General features: G+C 41.7%; 1 gene segment (V, D, J or C); it reads right to left on the minus strand.

The window, feature by feature from the left end:
• Nucleotides 1-1,100: 1,100 nt before the first annotated feature.
• Nucleotides 1,101-4,572, minus strand: LOC133114681 (Ig kappa-b4 chain C region-like). The segment is given in 3 exon segments: nt 1,101-1,625; nt 3,502-3,609; nt 4,557-4,572. Coding segments are annotated over 3 exon segments (441 nt in total).
• Nucleotides 4,573-15,939: the final 11,367 nt, after the last annotated feature.

Below are 15,939 nucleotides of genomic sequence, written 5' to 3' on the forward strand. Positions count from 1 at the left end.
TAGGACCAAGAACTGAGCCCTGTGGGACTCCAGGATGTGGGTCAGAGACTGAGCACCTCCAAGTCACCTGGTAGGAACGACCAGAGAGGTAGGAAAAAAACCATGCAAGTGCAGATCCTGTGACGCCTATCCCCAGTCAGCGACAAGAGCAGAATCTCATGGATCTCAGAATATCAAAGGTGGTTTACAGGTCAAGGAAGAAACACAAACAGACGTCTCTTATTCAAATCATGATATGTCACCAGGTTGAAGTGTTGAAGGCATTAGTGCAAATCTGTTCACTTCATTGTTTTAATTGTAATGAATGCCCTCAGTGCTGACATTGATGTATCAGAGGTAAGAGAATGAACAAAACCCAACCCCCAGACATGAAGTCTCTCATCTGAGACTGATGCTAGAGCATGTGTGAGGTACAGCCCCCTCCCTTTCTCTCCTCATGTGCAAACACCTGTCTCAGGTTTGGGTATTTTGGGCTGAGAAACTGTGAGCAGTGGGAGTGAAACTCAGATTTGCATGTGCAGGGCGGGGCAGGCTGGTTCTGCTGTCCCTCAGTGGGACTGACTCAATCTCAGAATAGAGCAGCACTGTGGCCAGGTGTCTGGGCCGTCCCCAGGGGGTTAGTGTGAGCTGAGCACACATCCTGCTGTACAGAAGTGCTCTGAGCACGCTGCACACATCACTGCTCCTCTCAGCAGGCCTCCAGAGCTGGGGTATTTCTTATAGATCATGTGCTATTATCATTTTATTTGGACAAAGCAATCCATGTCATTATTACAGTATTTTCAAAGAAAAGAACACCCGGCATACATTTCTGTGTGGTTTCTGCAGACACTAATGTCAGCAACACAACATATCTGGGAATAAATATGAATTTAAAAAATAGATAAAGTTATCTATCATTATCATCTCATATTCATTTTTGAGTGTTTTATAAAAGTATTTTCAGTGCCACGAATATAATTATGATTTAATCAGAGAAAGGGAACCCCCAAAACCACAGGATAATCATAAGCACATAATAACTGCCAGAGACACAGTAGTTCTTCAAATAATCTTTATTATGTCAATGAAACTAACAGCTATTCTCAAAAGCACACAAACACAAATAAGAGCACACGTGTGCATATTTGTTTTAATGAACACAAGCAGAGCACATGAGAGATATTAGCACTGGAAGCTCAGGCTGGAGGAAGGATTCACACACAGGCTCAGCTCAGTGTGACAGCAGTAAGGAGCAGAGAGGCTGAGGGCAGAACAGGGTAAAAACAGTGTGATCAGAGTGTGTGAGCTGGGCCTCCACCCGGCCTACTAAGAACAGTGGGCTCTCCTCAGTGTCTGAGGGGGGGCAGACTGGGAGCCCTTTGTGGCCTCACAGGTCAGTGACCCCGCCTTCATCCAGTCTCCCGCACTGAGAGTCAGCGAGCTGCTCCAGCTGTACAGGCCGTCATTCCCCAGGACCCCCACACTCCCGGCCACGCCCGAGCTCCAGCTGGCGTCGTCCACTTTCCAGCGCAGAGTCCAGTCTGAGGGGAAGCCCTTGTTGGCCAGACACACCAGTGTGGCCTTTCCCTGCTCCAGCTCCACACTGGAGGGTGGCAGGACTGTGAGGGTGGGAACTGTGTCACCTGGGAGACACAGAGAGACATGAGCTCAGAGAGTGGACACACCCCCATGCGCCAATCATTCTGTCCTCACAGCAAGACAGGAATGTGACACAGAGAATATCAGGTGTTACTCATTTGCAATGGCTGAAGAGAATGTATCCTGGTTTGCTTCATCTTGTACAGGATAAAGCACATTGACATGTTTAAAAGTTCTATCTATTTGCATTCCATTATTATCAGAACCTGTGACTGCACTTCACAATGAAAAATTCATCACCACAACAAAAACTTTTTTGGGTAGTTACAGTTGCATTTTGCTCCACTTGTGCAGCTCCAACTGTCTGACTGTATTGCCATATCCTTATAATTTATACTTACAAAATTATATATTCATCGATCATGTCATTATGCTCTGAAAACCTTCAGAATAAAACCAAATAAATACGCACTAAATACGACAACAATATAACCTTTTTTTAAAAAAATGATTCAGCAAAAATGAAGAAATTCTCGTTTTTTTAAGACTCAAACCAATGGTGTCGAGTAGCTACGGAACGTTATGACACGAGCCTGGGACTAAAGAACATAAATGTGGAATGTAATAGACGTGCTATTCATCTAATAATACGATCATACGTTATAATTATAAAATTTTCCAAAATAAAGTCGAATATGAAAAAACGATCAAATTTAATCAGCAATACAACCATAACGCGTATCAAGCGCGATCTTATTTAAATCAAGCAGCCTATGTAAAATAAATAACTCTTTGACTTCGGAATTTTACGTTTTAGAATTCAAAATAGTCCGGTTATGATGATGGATAGGCTATTTCATCGTATTTCATTTAATGTGACGCAAATAACATCTGGCTGCACTTCAAACTGCTCCAGAAATGCTTTGATTCAATGCAATGCAATTCATTTAGTTCTGCACGGAATAAAGTTCATTCAGGACTGTATTCTGAACATCAACGCGATAGCTACAAACACTGTTTGAATCTAGTGAGCTAGTTTAAATTGCCAAGCTTATTCAAATAATCTTGTTTGAATGTCGGAAAATGCCAGTATATTCAAAAATACAGCAAAAATACTGAAAGAGAGATTATTTACTTCCAACTGAACAGACTCAATCACCAGCCGTACAAAAACCTCTTGCTCAAAAGACACTGACTTCCTCTGCCTTTTCAAGTTCTAACTTAACGTCGCTTTTCAAACGAGTCAATCATTTGTCAATCAATGTAACATTTTTTCTTTGATTTTACGCATCATAAGAAAATATATTCTACTCTACGAAGCGTTTCTGTGGCAAGATTAGAAATAATTTGAAATCAATGGTTAGTCTTGCAAGGATTCCTGTTATTTAAGCATCGCGAGAATTATTACAATTTTGATTGACGACATCTAACATCCTAATATGACAATATATTGAAAAAGAAAACACAAACAACGATATGGATGTATCTGAAAGAGAAATTACTTACGTCCAATTGACAATTTTGTTCCGCTACCGAAAGTGTACCACAGTGATACAGACTCATTCACCGGCCGTACAAAAACCTCTCACTCAAGACACACAGCCGTCCTGTGCCTTTTTCATTCTGACTTAACGCAGATTTTGAGTCAAGCGTTTATAATGTGTAACAGCACACCATTAACTATTTATGTCGGCCATGCATATACTATACTACAAATGTATCTTACTCTCTTGAGCTTTTCAAATTCATGTTGTTTTTATGTCTATTTTAACGACTGACTCGGTTGTAATCAGATAGAAATATACAATGCTAGCAATTCGCAAAACCTTACATCAAAAGTCATTTAGCTAATAACAACTGATCGAATTTCCGACTCTTTTTGCGGAAAATCCTGAAAAGTCTTATTGTGTAGAAACTTACTGCCGATTTCCAGTTTGGCCCCGCCACCGAAAGTCTGATTAACTGGCTGTATAAAAACCTCCCAGTCGTACAGATGGTTGATCCGACCGACTGTGCAGTGTTCGTCCCCTGCTGGACAATTGTGAAACGACCGTTAAGATGATATTCAGAAAGCTGATCAAGAAGAGGATACAGGGTTCTCCTCATTAATCTGTTTTCATCTTTGACCTCGAAGAAGATGAAATAATGATTTTATTTCTTCATCAAAGTGAATTTGGCAAGTGTTGAGTTTCCAAACTGCATATAAATGTGAGCCAATGCTGAGTAACACAGTGTCTGATGCATTATTCAGAACACTACCAACTCCTGAACATAGATATCTTAGTGGAATAACACACATGTTGGGATCTTTATACAGTGAGTGTAACTGAGAGGCAGACGAGGAAAAGCAACAGCAGAGATAAAATGAGGCCTTGTGGGTGTATTTGATGACCAGAAAAGTCAGGCAGTTAGGAAAAATAAAAACGGTTTATGTTCCCCCATGTCTTCAGCTGTAGGGAAGGGGTTGCAGGTGAGAACAGACCAGCAGTTTCATGGGGTTCACAGAGGGCCACAGGCTTCCAGGCTTGGGTCAGCATCTGTGGGGAAGGTCACACACCCTCAGTGCAGCTGTCTGAAGTCACTCCAGGTGTTGAGTAACTGGTGTAATCACAGAGCTCTGTCTGGGCTGCTCCCATGTGTTGAGTAACTGGTGTAATCACAGAGGTCTCTCACACTGCAAACCCCAACAGTTATACTAACTTACAAATATCATCAATGTAGTACTTAAAACCTGATATTTAGTTAACCAAACTCTAAACTGTTGTGTTCTGTCAACGAGTAATGAGGTTTTAATTTTATTGGAATATAATTATTTGAGTAAACATTGCACCGCTACATAATAATTTTGAGTATCTAGTCGTACGCGTAGCGTCTGATGTCATCAACGTCTTTCTAGGCTTTCAGAAAAATTAAGATGGCTAACCTCGAGCGGGCATGAGAGACTTTCGAGCATATTAACATATTTTTGCATGTACCTGCAAGCCTCATCATCGAGTCAAGCGATCATTTTCACAAGTTTTGTCCTGCTTTTTGTTATAAGCGTTCTCATTTGGTAAGTAAATCGATTTCTTTTTTATGTACCGTTGACCGTTTGCTAGCTTAGCTATCTGTGGGTAACGGTCGCCAGCGAAGTATCCATGGAAGATAAATTTAACATAGCTTTTAGTTTGTAGTGTTTCCACCTAGGTGACTATAGATGAGCAGGTGTAAGTGTTAAAGTAAACGTAGTGAGCATGACAACCGTGTTATGCACTAATATGTTCGGGTCACAGCATTATCTGAAATGAATGTGAAAAATACAGCAGGTTGGTAGACACTACTAGCCGAACTGGAATTACTTAAGTGTGTGGGGCAAACTGGAGCATGAAGAGAGTGTGTTTGGAGCAAGAAAAGTGACCGAGGTGGAGCTTTTTTTTCGTCCAGTTTTTGGAGGGAGTCATTCTGGCGCGGAGTTAATTTCCCGGTCATTTTTGATATGTGCGATTGTCGTGAGAAAGAAGTAATGAGAAGTAGACAATTAGCCTAGAGTTAGATATGAAGTTAATTTAGGCATAACCACAGATTTACAGCATACACAACGTTGCTACGTGATAGTAAATGAGCATGACTGATTATGTTTGTGATAAATGTCCAACAAATAATGTATGAAGCTTATATTATGATATTATTATTATTATTATTATTATTATTATTATTATTATATTATTATATTATATATGTTTTGTACTCTCTCTTAGGCTCAAGTGGAGGCCAAGTGGTGTGTCATTTCAATCTGCATTGAAATGGTCCTGGTTTGGTTATTTCATCAAAAAACTTCCAAAAGTGTGCAAATTTTGTTAGAAAACCAAAACTTCCAGAGGGCGAGCCAATACTTTCGTCCATGACTGTATCACTTGTTTGATTACTTTCCTGTACATCTATGGATCATTGTCGGTAGGGCCTAGACTGCAGTGAACAAGTGGGGAAATATTTCTACAATTATTATCATTTTTGATTTGTTAATCAAGGAGGAACATGATGTCAACATGAGACTCCCTTTGTCCCTTTGTGCACTTCCTGTCTACCTACGTGAGGATGATTCTGAGTTCTTCAATACCTGCAATGTAAGCACTATTAATATAAAATAATACTAACATAAAAACAAACTTGAATGTGTGCAAATTAAAGTCATTAGTGGATGTAATCATTTGTTCCTTTTGATGAATGGAAATAACCTAAAGGTCACAGCACTTTTAGAATTTCTGACATGGATTTCTTCTATAAGGATAGAAGTCATGCATACTGTTGCAGCCTCATGGTACTGTAGCTTCTACAGAATCTGAATGTTACGTGATTATAACTTTAGAAAAGATTCATGACACATCCAGTAATGACAGGAAAAAAGATTACTACCACCATTAACCTTCAATATACTGTACCATGTGACACATGGTCACATGTGAGTGATGCAGAAAAACAGAAGGGAGCCACAGTGAGTACATATAGTTTATGACTTGTGATCTTGCTTCTAGAACACCTGATAATTGCATTGATTATGTTTTGCAGCAAGAAGAGGAGCAAGATATCAGCGCTGCTCCTGTTGCTCTCCTCACATCTGGGGCGGGCACCTTCAGTGCCGAGAAGTGGTTGTGGTCTTCGTTGTGGTTGAGGGGGAGGTTGTTTTGAGGGATCTTCCAAGGTTGGCTGAAGCATTTATTTTGTTTGGCCTCATTTATGCTTTCAATTTGGAGTATCCAAAGAAACTCATCCACACATTCACGTTCATTCAGAAAATACAGATGTGTCTAGATAACAAACCACTGAAACCATCCCTACTGAATTTGAAAAATGATTTGTTGAACCAAACAGAAAGCTTCAGTGTACATAAAGGCTTTTTTTTTTTTTTTTCAAAGGAGCAGCCCACATGTAAATGTTAACATTGCCCTGCTTGTTACAGGAAGGCTGTAAATGCCTGTAAACATTTTTTAGGTGAATTTAAAATTATGTAGTTGTTTGATGTGTCAGGGGATGAACAAAAAGAGATTTTTGATTTTGAAGGTCCTTTTTAGGTTGCAAATCTCTAATTATGCGAAGTTTAAGATGACTGAGTCATTTGATTGTCAGAATTTTTCAAAAATTAACATTTTCTTAGGTAATAAGAACTTATTAGGTTGTGTGCTGTCCATGGTGCTACAGACATTGGGAATTGGGGGAGGAGAGAGAGAGAGAGAGAGAGAGAGAGAGAGAGAGAGAGAGAGAGAGAGAGAGAGAGAGAGAGAGAGAGAGAGAGAGAGAGAGAGAGAGAGAGAGAGAGAGAGAGAGAGAGAGAGAGAGAGAGAGAGAGAGAGAGAGAATGACAATGACAGGATTTGTATAGAGGAAGGGGCTTTGCATACCTGTCCTGCCTCACTGCTCCACACACTTTAAGACCCCCAGTACTGATCAGTGACTGTCCAGTCCTTTCACAGACACTGACACAGGCAGCATTATGATGATGTCAGTCTTTCTACTGCTGCTGATGCTGGGACTCGTTGTACAGGGTGAGCAAGCTTGAAACATTTTAACTTGTGATTCTGGTAAAATTTGACATTTTATTTTCCGAGTTTTCACAAAACTACTCTTTTCAGAACAATGCCATTATTTCTTGTTGAATTTTAGAATATGATTGAATATTACAGAGTGTTTGATAATATTAATGTGCATTGACATCCACTTCTTTGTTTTCTTTTTCAGAATCAATGGCAGATATAGTTGTGACTCAATCTCCATCAGCTCAGGCTGTTCAGCAGGGAGACACTGTCTCTATCAGCTGTACAGTCAGTCAGAGTGTTTACTACCACTCAAGCACTGGCCACAATCTCCACTGGTACCTGCAGAAACCTGGTCAGGCTCCTAAACTTCTGATATATCTCGCCACAACTCGCCAGTCTGGGATTCCTGATCGTTTCAGTGGGAGTGGATCTGGGACTCAGTTTACACTGAAAATCACTGGAGTCCAGGCTGAAGATGCTGGAGATTATTACTGTCAGAGTTTTCACTACCCCAACAGTCAATATGTGTTCACACAGTGATACAGAGCCGTACAAAAACCTCCCTCAGTCAGACTGCACAGAGACTGCACTGCTGCAGCTGGGACCTACTGCAGGTGCTGATGGGGGAGGCACTGATCTGTAACACTGAAGGGCTCTGCTCTGAACTACTTTGTGCAATAATAACTCTCCTTTTCCCAAACCTAACACACTTTCTCGAAATGTGAATGTTAGAACCAAACCATGAAATCCATACATTTATAAGCAAACATTTTTAATTGAGAGAACAGCCTTTACACATGGGAATTGATCAGAACCAACTTGTTTCATCTTTTCTAAAACATACAGAGAAAGGGTGACTCATCACTTTGTAAACACAAGGAAAAGATGCACAAATTCAACTCAAAACAGAAATGGTGAATAGAAATTAAATTATGTTTACTGTACCAGAGATGGGACCCTAGACTGAACACACATGGTGAAAATGTTGAAGAGAGTGTTTGTACTTTTCAGAGGATTACCAGGATACATCATCCAGTAATTTAGGATCTAAAGAAGGTTTTTTTTTCACTTTGATCAATGTTACATGAATATTAATGAGCAGATCCTGAGGCATTCTGGGATAATTCACTCTCTGAACAGGATGTACAGCCCTCCATCACAATGGCTCTGCATCTGAGTGAGTGAACTGCAGTGTGGGAAAAGAAACAGAAAAAATTAGGACAACAGAAAAAAATCACTGTTGAAAATATGACGGGAAAACATTCTAGTGCCTTCTTCAGTTAGCCCAGTATTCCCTGTGTTAACATAAGGCTCTCATTCTACTCATCTGAAAACTACAAAGTTAAATATAAAGAAAGTATCTGTTCATGGTGACAAATGGGAAATAAACACCATTATACTGTTAATTATTCGATCACATTTCAGATGGATTCCATTTGAATCTTTCTCAGGGCACTAACTTCCTGATCTCTCATATAACTACTTCTATCAGAACACCCAACATGGGAATGTATTAATAAACACATTTTAACAAACATTAGTACAAATGCAGTCACATTTCAGCAGTAACAAGGATATGAAAGTGTAATATAATTTCACCAAAGCTTCAATTAATACCCACTGTTGTTCACACATCAGAGCTCCTCTAACTGTGTGTGACAGGATTTGTATTTTACCACAACTTCATCCCTTCTTGACCATGTACACATCTTCCCATGTCTCCATGTACACAGTTAAATGCCAGAAACTGTTATTTAGACTTTTGAATGTTTGACAGATTAAAAGAAGCATTGAATAGTACACGTGTCCTAGCCCTCTATAGACCCCCTGCTGTTCACACATCAGAGCTCCTCTCACTGTGTGTGACAGGATTCGTATAGAGGAAGGGGCTTTGCATACCTGTCCTGCCTCACTGCTCCACACACTTTAAGACCCTGTACTGATCAGTGACTGTCCAGTCCTTTCACAGACACTGACACAGGCAGCATTATGAGGATGTCAGTCTTTCTACTGCTGCTGATGCTGGGACTCTTTGCTCAGGGTAAGTAAGATTCAAACATTTTAACTTGTGATTTTGGTTATATTTTAGATTTTATTCACTAATTTTTCACAACAGTGCCATTGTCTATTCAAATATGCCAGAATATGACATAGCGTTTGGAAATTAATTATTGTCCACTGATCTACATTTCTTTGTTTTCTTTTTCAGAAACAAAGGCAGATATAGTTGTGACTCAGTCTCCATCAGCTCAGGCTGTTAAGCAGGGAGACACTGTCTCTATCAGCTGTACAATCAGTCAGAGTGTTTACTACCACTCAAGCACTGGCCACAATCTCCACTGGTACCTGCAGAAACCTGGCCAGGCTCCTAAACTTCTGATATATCTCGCCACAACTCGCCAGTCTGGGATTCCTGATCGTTTCAGTGGGAGTGGATCTGGGACTCAGTTTACACTGAAAATCACTGGAGTCCAGGCTGAAGATGCAGGAGATTATTACTGTCAGAGTGAACATAACATCGGTAGTAGCTGGCAGTTCACACAGTGATACAGAGCCGTACAAAAACCTCCCTCAGTCAGACTGCACAGAGACTGCACTGCTGCAGCTGGGAACTACTGCAGGTGCTGACGGGGGAGGCACTGATCTGTAACACTGAGAGCTACAGGGGGATTATTATTAAATATGTCTGGTTCTCGACGAAAAACATGCAGCTCTACATTCCAATTTCAATTCATCCAAACCATTGATTAGGAATGTAATTGGGAATAATTAATATCTTTGCTTCATAATCACTCCCTAGTTAAAAGATGCAAATTATTCTGAAGCAGTGCTCTGACATAAGACACTAATTTCTAGATGAATCAATTGTAAAGGAGTTGAACAGAAGATGTCACAGAGCCCAGCAGCAGTGGACAGCACACAGTCCAGAACAGTGAGTCACTCTGTCCAGAACACTCCCAGCACACATTACACAGGCTGCTTTTACACACCCTGACCAGTCAGAGCATCACTGCTGCTTCTGATCTGATAGTCCAGCACCATCATAAAAGAGCTGAAACTACAGTCTGATATGCAGTCCTGTCCAATCCTGTGAGCAGCTGTGTGAAAGGGCCTCGTATAACTGTGTGCATCGTCACCACAGGAGGGAGGGCTTCATTTGGCCCAGTTGTCCCTTTCTCAGTGAGGAAAAGTCAATCCTCTGGTAGGTTGTGTGCCAGCGGTCTGCCTGAGCCAACTGCACAATGTGAGCTCACAGACACAGTGTCTGTGCTGCTCAGCTGCTCCAGAGCTGAATGAACATCAGTGGCTGCTGGCTTCTCTGTGCGTCCAGCATTGATGGAGGAAAGACAGATCAGGGACGAAATACAGATCAATCCTGGTGTGAACATGTAATAAGGGTTTCTGTGGGCAGCTCTGTTTCCCCCAAGCTGCTTAATTCTCACTTATTGAAATGCAACTGTATTAAATACAGAGAATGATGGCTTCAGAGTGAATAAAAAAGAGAAAGAAACACAAGGAAACAGTATTTCACTTCTCATTAAATGTATATGGATTTTACTGAAACTGAATAATTCCTTGTGCCTGACTGAGGTCCTTCACTTTCTGAACTCCCATATAAGACTGCCATGAGTACATAAAACATGTACATTTACTCAACTCATGTTTTACACAATCTTACCACTTCAGCCCTCCTTCACCATGTACACATATTCCATAACAGTTCACTTTCAGAAACCATTATTTTGACAGTTGAATGTTTGACAGATTAAAAAGAGCAGTGAATAATGCACATGTCCCAGGCCTCTATAGACCCACTGCTGTTCACACATCAGAGCTCCTCACACTGTGTGTGACAGGATTTGTATAGAGGGAGGGCCTTTGCATACCTGCCCTGCCTCACTGCTCCACACACTTTAAGACCTCCAGTACTGATCAGTCACTGTCCAGTCCTTTCACAGACACTGACACAGGCAGCATTATGATGATGTCAGTCTTTCTACTGCTGCTGATGCTGGGACTCTTTGTTCAGGGTGAGCAAGATTGAAACATTTTAACTTGGAATTTTGGTTATATTTTAAATGTTATTTGCTTACTTTTTACTTAACAACTTGTATCAGAATATTACACAGTGTTTGATAATATTGATGTGCTTTGATATCGATTTCTTTGTTTTCATTTTCAGAATCAATGGCAGATATAGTTGTGACTCAGTCTCCATCAGCTCAGACTGTTCAGCAGGGAGACACTGTCTCTATCAGCTATACAACTAGTGAGAGTGTTTACTACCACTCAAGCTATGGCCACTATCTCAGCTGGTATCTGCAGAAACCTGGTCAGGCTCCGAAACTTCTGATATATCTCGCCACAACTCGGCAGTCTGGGATTCCTGATCGTTTTAGTGGGAGTGGATCTGGGACTCAGTTTACACTGAAAATCACTGGAGTCCAGGCTGAAGATGCAGGAGATTATTACTGTCAGAGTTACCACAGTGGTTATGTGTTCACACAGTGATACAGAGCCGTACAAAAACCTCCCTCAGTCAGACTGCACAGAGACTGCACTGCTGCAGCTGGGACCTACTGCAGGTGCTGAGGGGGGAGGCACTGATCTGGAACACTGAGGGGCTCTGCTCTAAAACACGGACATTTAACTATTTTGTACAATAATAACTCTCATATTCTCAAACCTAACACAAGTTAGCTAAATGTTAATGTTGGCACATCCAATGCTTTCTCTTAAAATCCGTTATTATTTCATAAACAAAAATATGTCATTGAAAGGAACACACGCATGACAATGAATTGGTCAGAATCAATTCACTCCGTATTTTCTAAAACAAAAAAATAAGGAACGGGGACTCTTTCACCATTTTGGAAACACAAGGAAAAATATGCAGAGATTAAACAAAAGACTGAAATTGTGAATTATGGTCACTGTACCAGAGATGGGGTCTTAGACTCATAGCCCACACATGAACTATGTTCAATGGAATGTTTTTACATATTCAAGGTTTGACCAGGGCTAAATCATAATTTTTTTTTTTATATTTCTTTATCTTAGATGTAGGATTAAGGGAAAGCATTGTTCTTTGTTATAGCCAGGATTTAGGAGGCACTTTCATGGTTATTGAAGATTATGTTCAGTGAAATTTTGAATAAGTAATGCAGGATTGACCTGTCCCCAAAATCATCCAGAATTCAGTGTTGTTCGTCTGAAGAGGAACCACTATGGGTTCTGCTTCCAGAGCTCTCTCCCTCCATACACCACACAAGCTGCCATTACACTCTCCAACCACAGGAGAGAGACAGAACTACTGCTCTTCCTGATGTTAAAGCACGACAGTATAATCGGAGAGAGGAAACTACAGTCTGGTGTTAAACTCAGACCTGGCCAGTGCTGAGTGAGTGAACTGCAGTGTGGGAAAAGAAGGGGTTGCTAGGAGAATGTGCTGTATGGGAGAAGCAGCTTTTCAGTGCTCTCACCAAGAGATGGAGGACATTGCAGAAATGACCTTTGCTGATAAACATGATTGAACATCAAAAATTAGGACAACAGAAAAAAATCACCGTTGAAAATATGACGTGAAAATGTTTCAGTTCTACATTTAGTCCAGTATTCTCTGTTTTAACACAAGGCTCTCATTCTACTCATCTGAAAACTGCAGTGTCAAATATAAAGAAAGTATCTGTTCATGGTGACAAAAGGGAAATAAACACCATAATACTGTTAGTTCTTAGATCAAATTTCAGATGGATTTCATTTGGATCATTCTCAGGGCACTGACTTCCTGATCTCTCATAGAACTACTTCTATCAGAACACATTTCACCAGTAACATGGATATGAAAGTGTAAAATAGTTTCAGAAAAGCTACCATTAATACCCAATGCTGTTCACACATCAGAGCTCCTCTCACTGTGTGTGACAGGATTTGTATAGAGGAAGGGGCTTTGCATACCTGTCCTGCCTCACTGCTCCACACACTTTAAGACCCCCAGTACTGATCAGTGACTGTCCAGTCCTTTCACAGACACTGACACAGGCAGCATTATGATGATGTCAGTCTTTCTACTGCTGCTGATGCTGGGACTCTTTGCTCAGGGTGAGACAGACACTGTTGACCTTTTCTTTTTTTCTACAGAGCATTTTTACTACAGTGCCATTATTGTCTATTCAAATTAACCAGAATATTACATGGGGCATGACAATATTCATGTGCATTGACATGGATATCTTTGTTTTCTTTTCAGAATCAATGGCAGATATAGTTGTGACTCAGTCTCCATCAGCTCAGGCTGTTCAGCAGGGAGACACTGTCTCTATCAGCTGTAGAGTCAGTCAGAATGTTTACTTCCATGAAACCTATGGCCACTATCTGTCCTGGAACCTGCAGAAACCTGGTCAGGCCCCTAAATCTCTGATTTATCGCTCCACAAATCGCCAGACTGGGACTCCTGGTCGATTCAGTGGGAGTGGATCTGGGACTCAGTTTACACTGAAAATCACTGGAGTCCAGGCTGAAGATGCGGGAGATTATTACTGTCAGAGTGCACATGCCATCAGTGGTAGCTGGATGTTCACACAGTGATACAGAGCATTACAAAAACCTCCTTCAGTCAGACTGCTCAGAGACGGCACTGCTGCAGCTGGGACCTACTGCAGGTGCTGAGGGGGGAGGCACTGATCTGGGACAGCGATACTGCACGCAGGGCTGTAGGGGGCAACAATGAGTTACAGCCCTGAATACACACCTCTTTGTGCTGAAGAGGAGCTGCTCTGCGTTGGATATGGAGGTTTTTCCACATGTTAAAAGCATCAAATCCATAACTAGGAAAACATGCATGAAGAGCTGTTCTAAACAAAAAGAAAATATTTGTTTACACTTCTTTATGGGTTACGGTTAGACAAGAGGGAAATCGGAAGTGGAGGAGGAAATCAGGAGGGAGGACTAAGGTATAGTCTGGAAAGTTGTGTTTTTAGTCTGCGTCAAAATATGGGGAGGGATTCTACTGTCCTGACAGTGGTAGGCAAGTCATTCCACCACTGATGCACCAGAACGGAAAACAGGCATCAACATGCAGCTCAACCTTCTGATGCTCGTAGTGACGGAACCTTCAAGTGACCAAAGCTGGCAGATCGGAGTGGTCTTGCTGTGGTGTAGGGAGCAATTGAAGATTGGATAGAAAATGGGGCAGTCCCCTTAGCAGCCTGGAATGCCAACACTAGAGCCTAGAAGCAGATTTGTGCGGCAGTAGGAAGACAGTGGAGGCCAATGAGGAGCGGGGTGACATGAGCCAACCTGGGCTGACTGGTGGTCAGGCAGGCTGCAGAATTCTGGACCAGCTGGAGGGGCTTGATGGCACAAGCTGGGAGACCAGCCAGGAAGGAGTTGCAGTAATCCAGAAGGGAGATGATGAGCGCCTGGACTAGGAGCTGGGTGGCTTTCTCCATCAGGAGATGACGGATACGGCATATATATTGTAGAGGAAGAACCTGCAGGTTCTGGCAGTAGAGGACACACGTGGAGCGAGAGTGATGTGGGTCTCAAGAGTCACCCCAAGATTCTTGGCCGTATGGCAGGAGGAAACTGCAAAGTCCTCGACAATCAGTGAGAGGGCAATTGTCGGAGAGGATTTGGCAGGGATGTAGAGAAGCTTAGTCTTCCCAAGGTTAAGCTTCAGGTGGTGGGAAGTCATACACATAGAGATATCAGCCAAGCAGGCAGAGATCTGTATGGCGACCTAGGTATTTGGAGGGAAGGAAAGAAAGAGTTGAGTGTCATCAGCATAAGAATGGTAAGAAAAACCAAGCGATAACAGAACCAAGAGACATGGTGTAAAGAGACAAGAGGAGAGGACCAGGAACTGAGCCCTGTGGGACCTCCATGTCACCTGGTAGGAACGACCAGAGAGGTGCAGATCCTGTGACACCCATCCCAGACAGCGATGAGAGCAGAATCTCATGGATCTCAAAATATCAAAGGTAGTTTACAGGTCAAGGAAGAAACACAAACAGACAAACAGTCTCTTATTCAAATCATGAATATCAGTACAGCACCCAAACTGGGATATGTAACCAGGTTGAAGTGTTGAAGGCATTAGTGCAAATCTGTTCACTTCATTGATTTAGTTGTAATGAATGCCCTCGGTGCTGACATTGATGTATCAGAGGTAAGAGAATGAAAAAAACCCAACCTCCAGACATGAAATCTCTAATCTGAGACTGATGCTAAAGCAGGTGTGAGGTACAGCCCCCTCCCTTTCTCACCTCACTACAGAAATGAGACCTCCTCCTCCTCATGTTCAAACAGCTGTCTCAAGGCTGGGTATTTTGGGCTGAGAAACTGTGAGCAGTGGGAGTGAAACTCAGATTTGCATGTGCAGGGTGGGGCAGGCTGGTTCTGCTGTCCCTCAGTGGGACTGACTCAATCTCAGAATAGAGCAGCACTGTGGCCAGGTGTCTGGGCCGTCCCCAGGGGGTTAGTGTGAGCTGAGCACACATCCTGCTGTACAGAAGTGCTCTGAGCACGCTGCACACATCACTGCTCCTCTCAGCAGGCCTCCAGAGCTGGGGTATTTCTTATAGATCATGTGCTATTATCATTTTATTTGGACAAAGCAATCCATGTAATTATTATAGTATTTTCAAAGAAAAGAACACCCAGCATGCATTTCTGTGTGGTTTCTCCAGACACTTATGTCAGCAACACTACATATCTGGAAATTAATCTGAATGAATGAATGAATGAATTAATGGATGAATGATACAAAAATATATATTCTTTTACAATTTACTTCTATCATTTTCATCTCGTATTCATTTTTGAGTGTTTTGTAAAAGTATTTTCA

The sequence above is a fragment of the Conger conger genome, chromosome 2 (assembly GCF_963514075.1).
Source record: "Conger conger chromosome 2, fConCon1.1, whole genome shotgun sequence".
NCBI classification, from domain to species: Eukaryota; Metazoa; Chordata; class Actinopteri; order Anguilliformes; family Congridae; genus Conger; species Conger conger.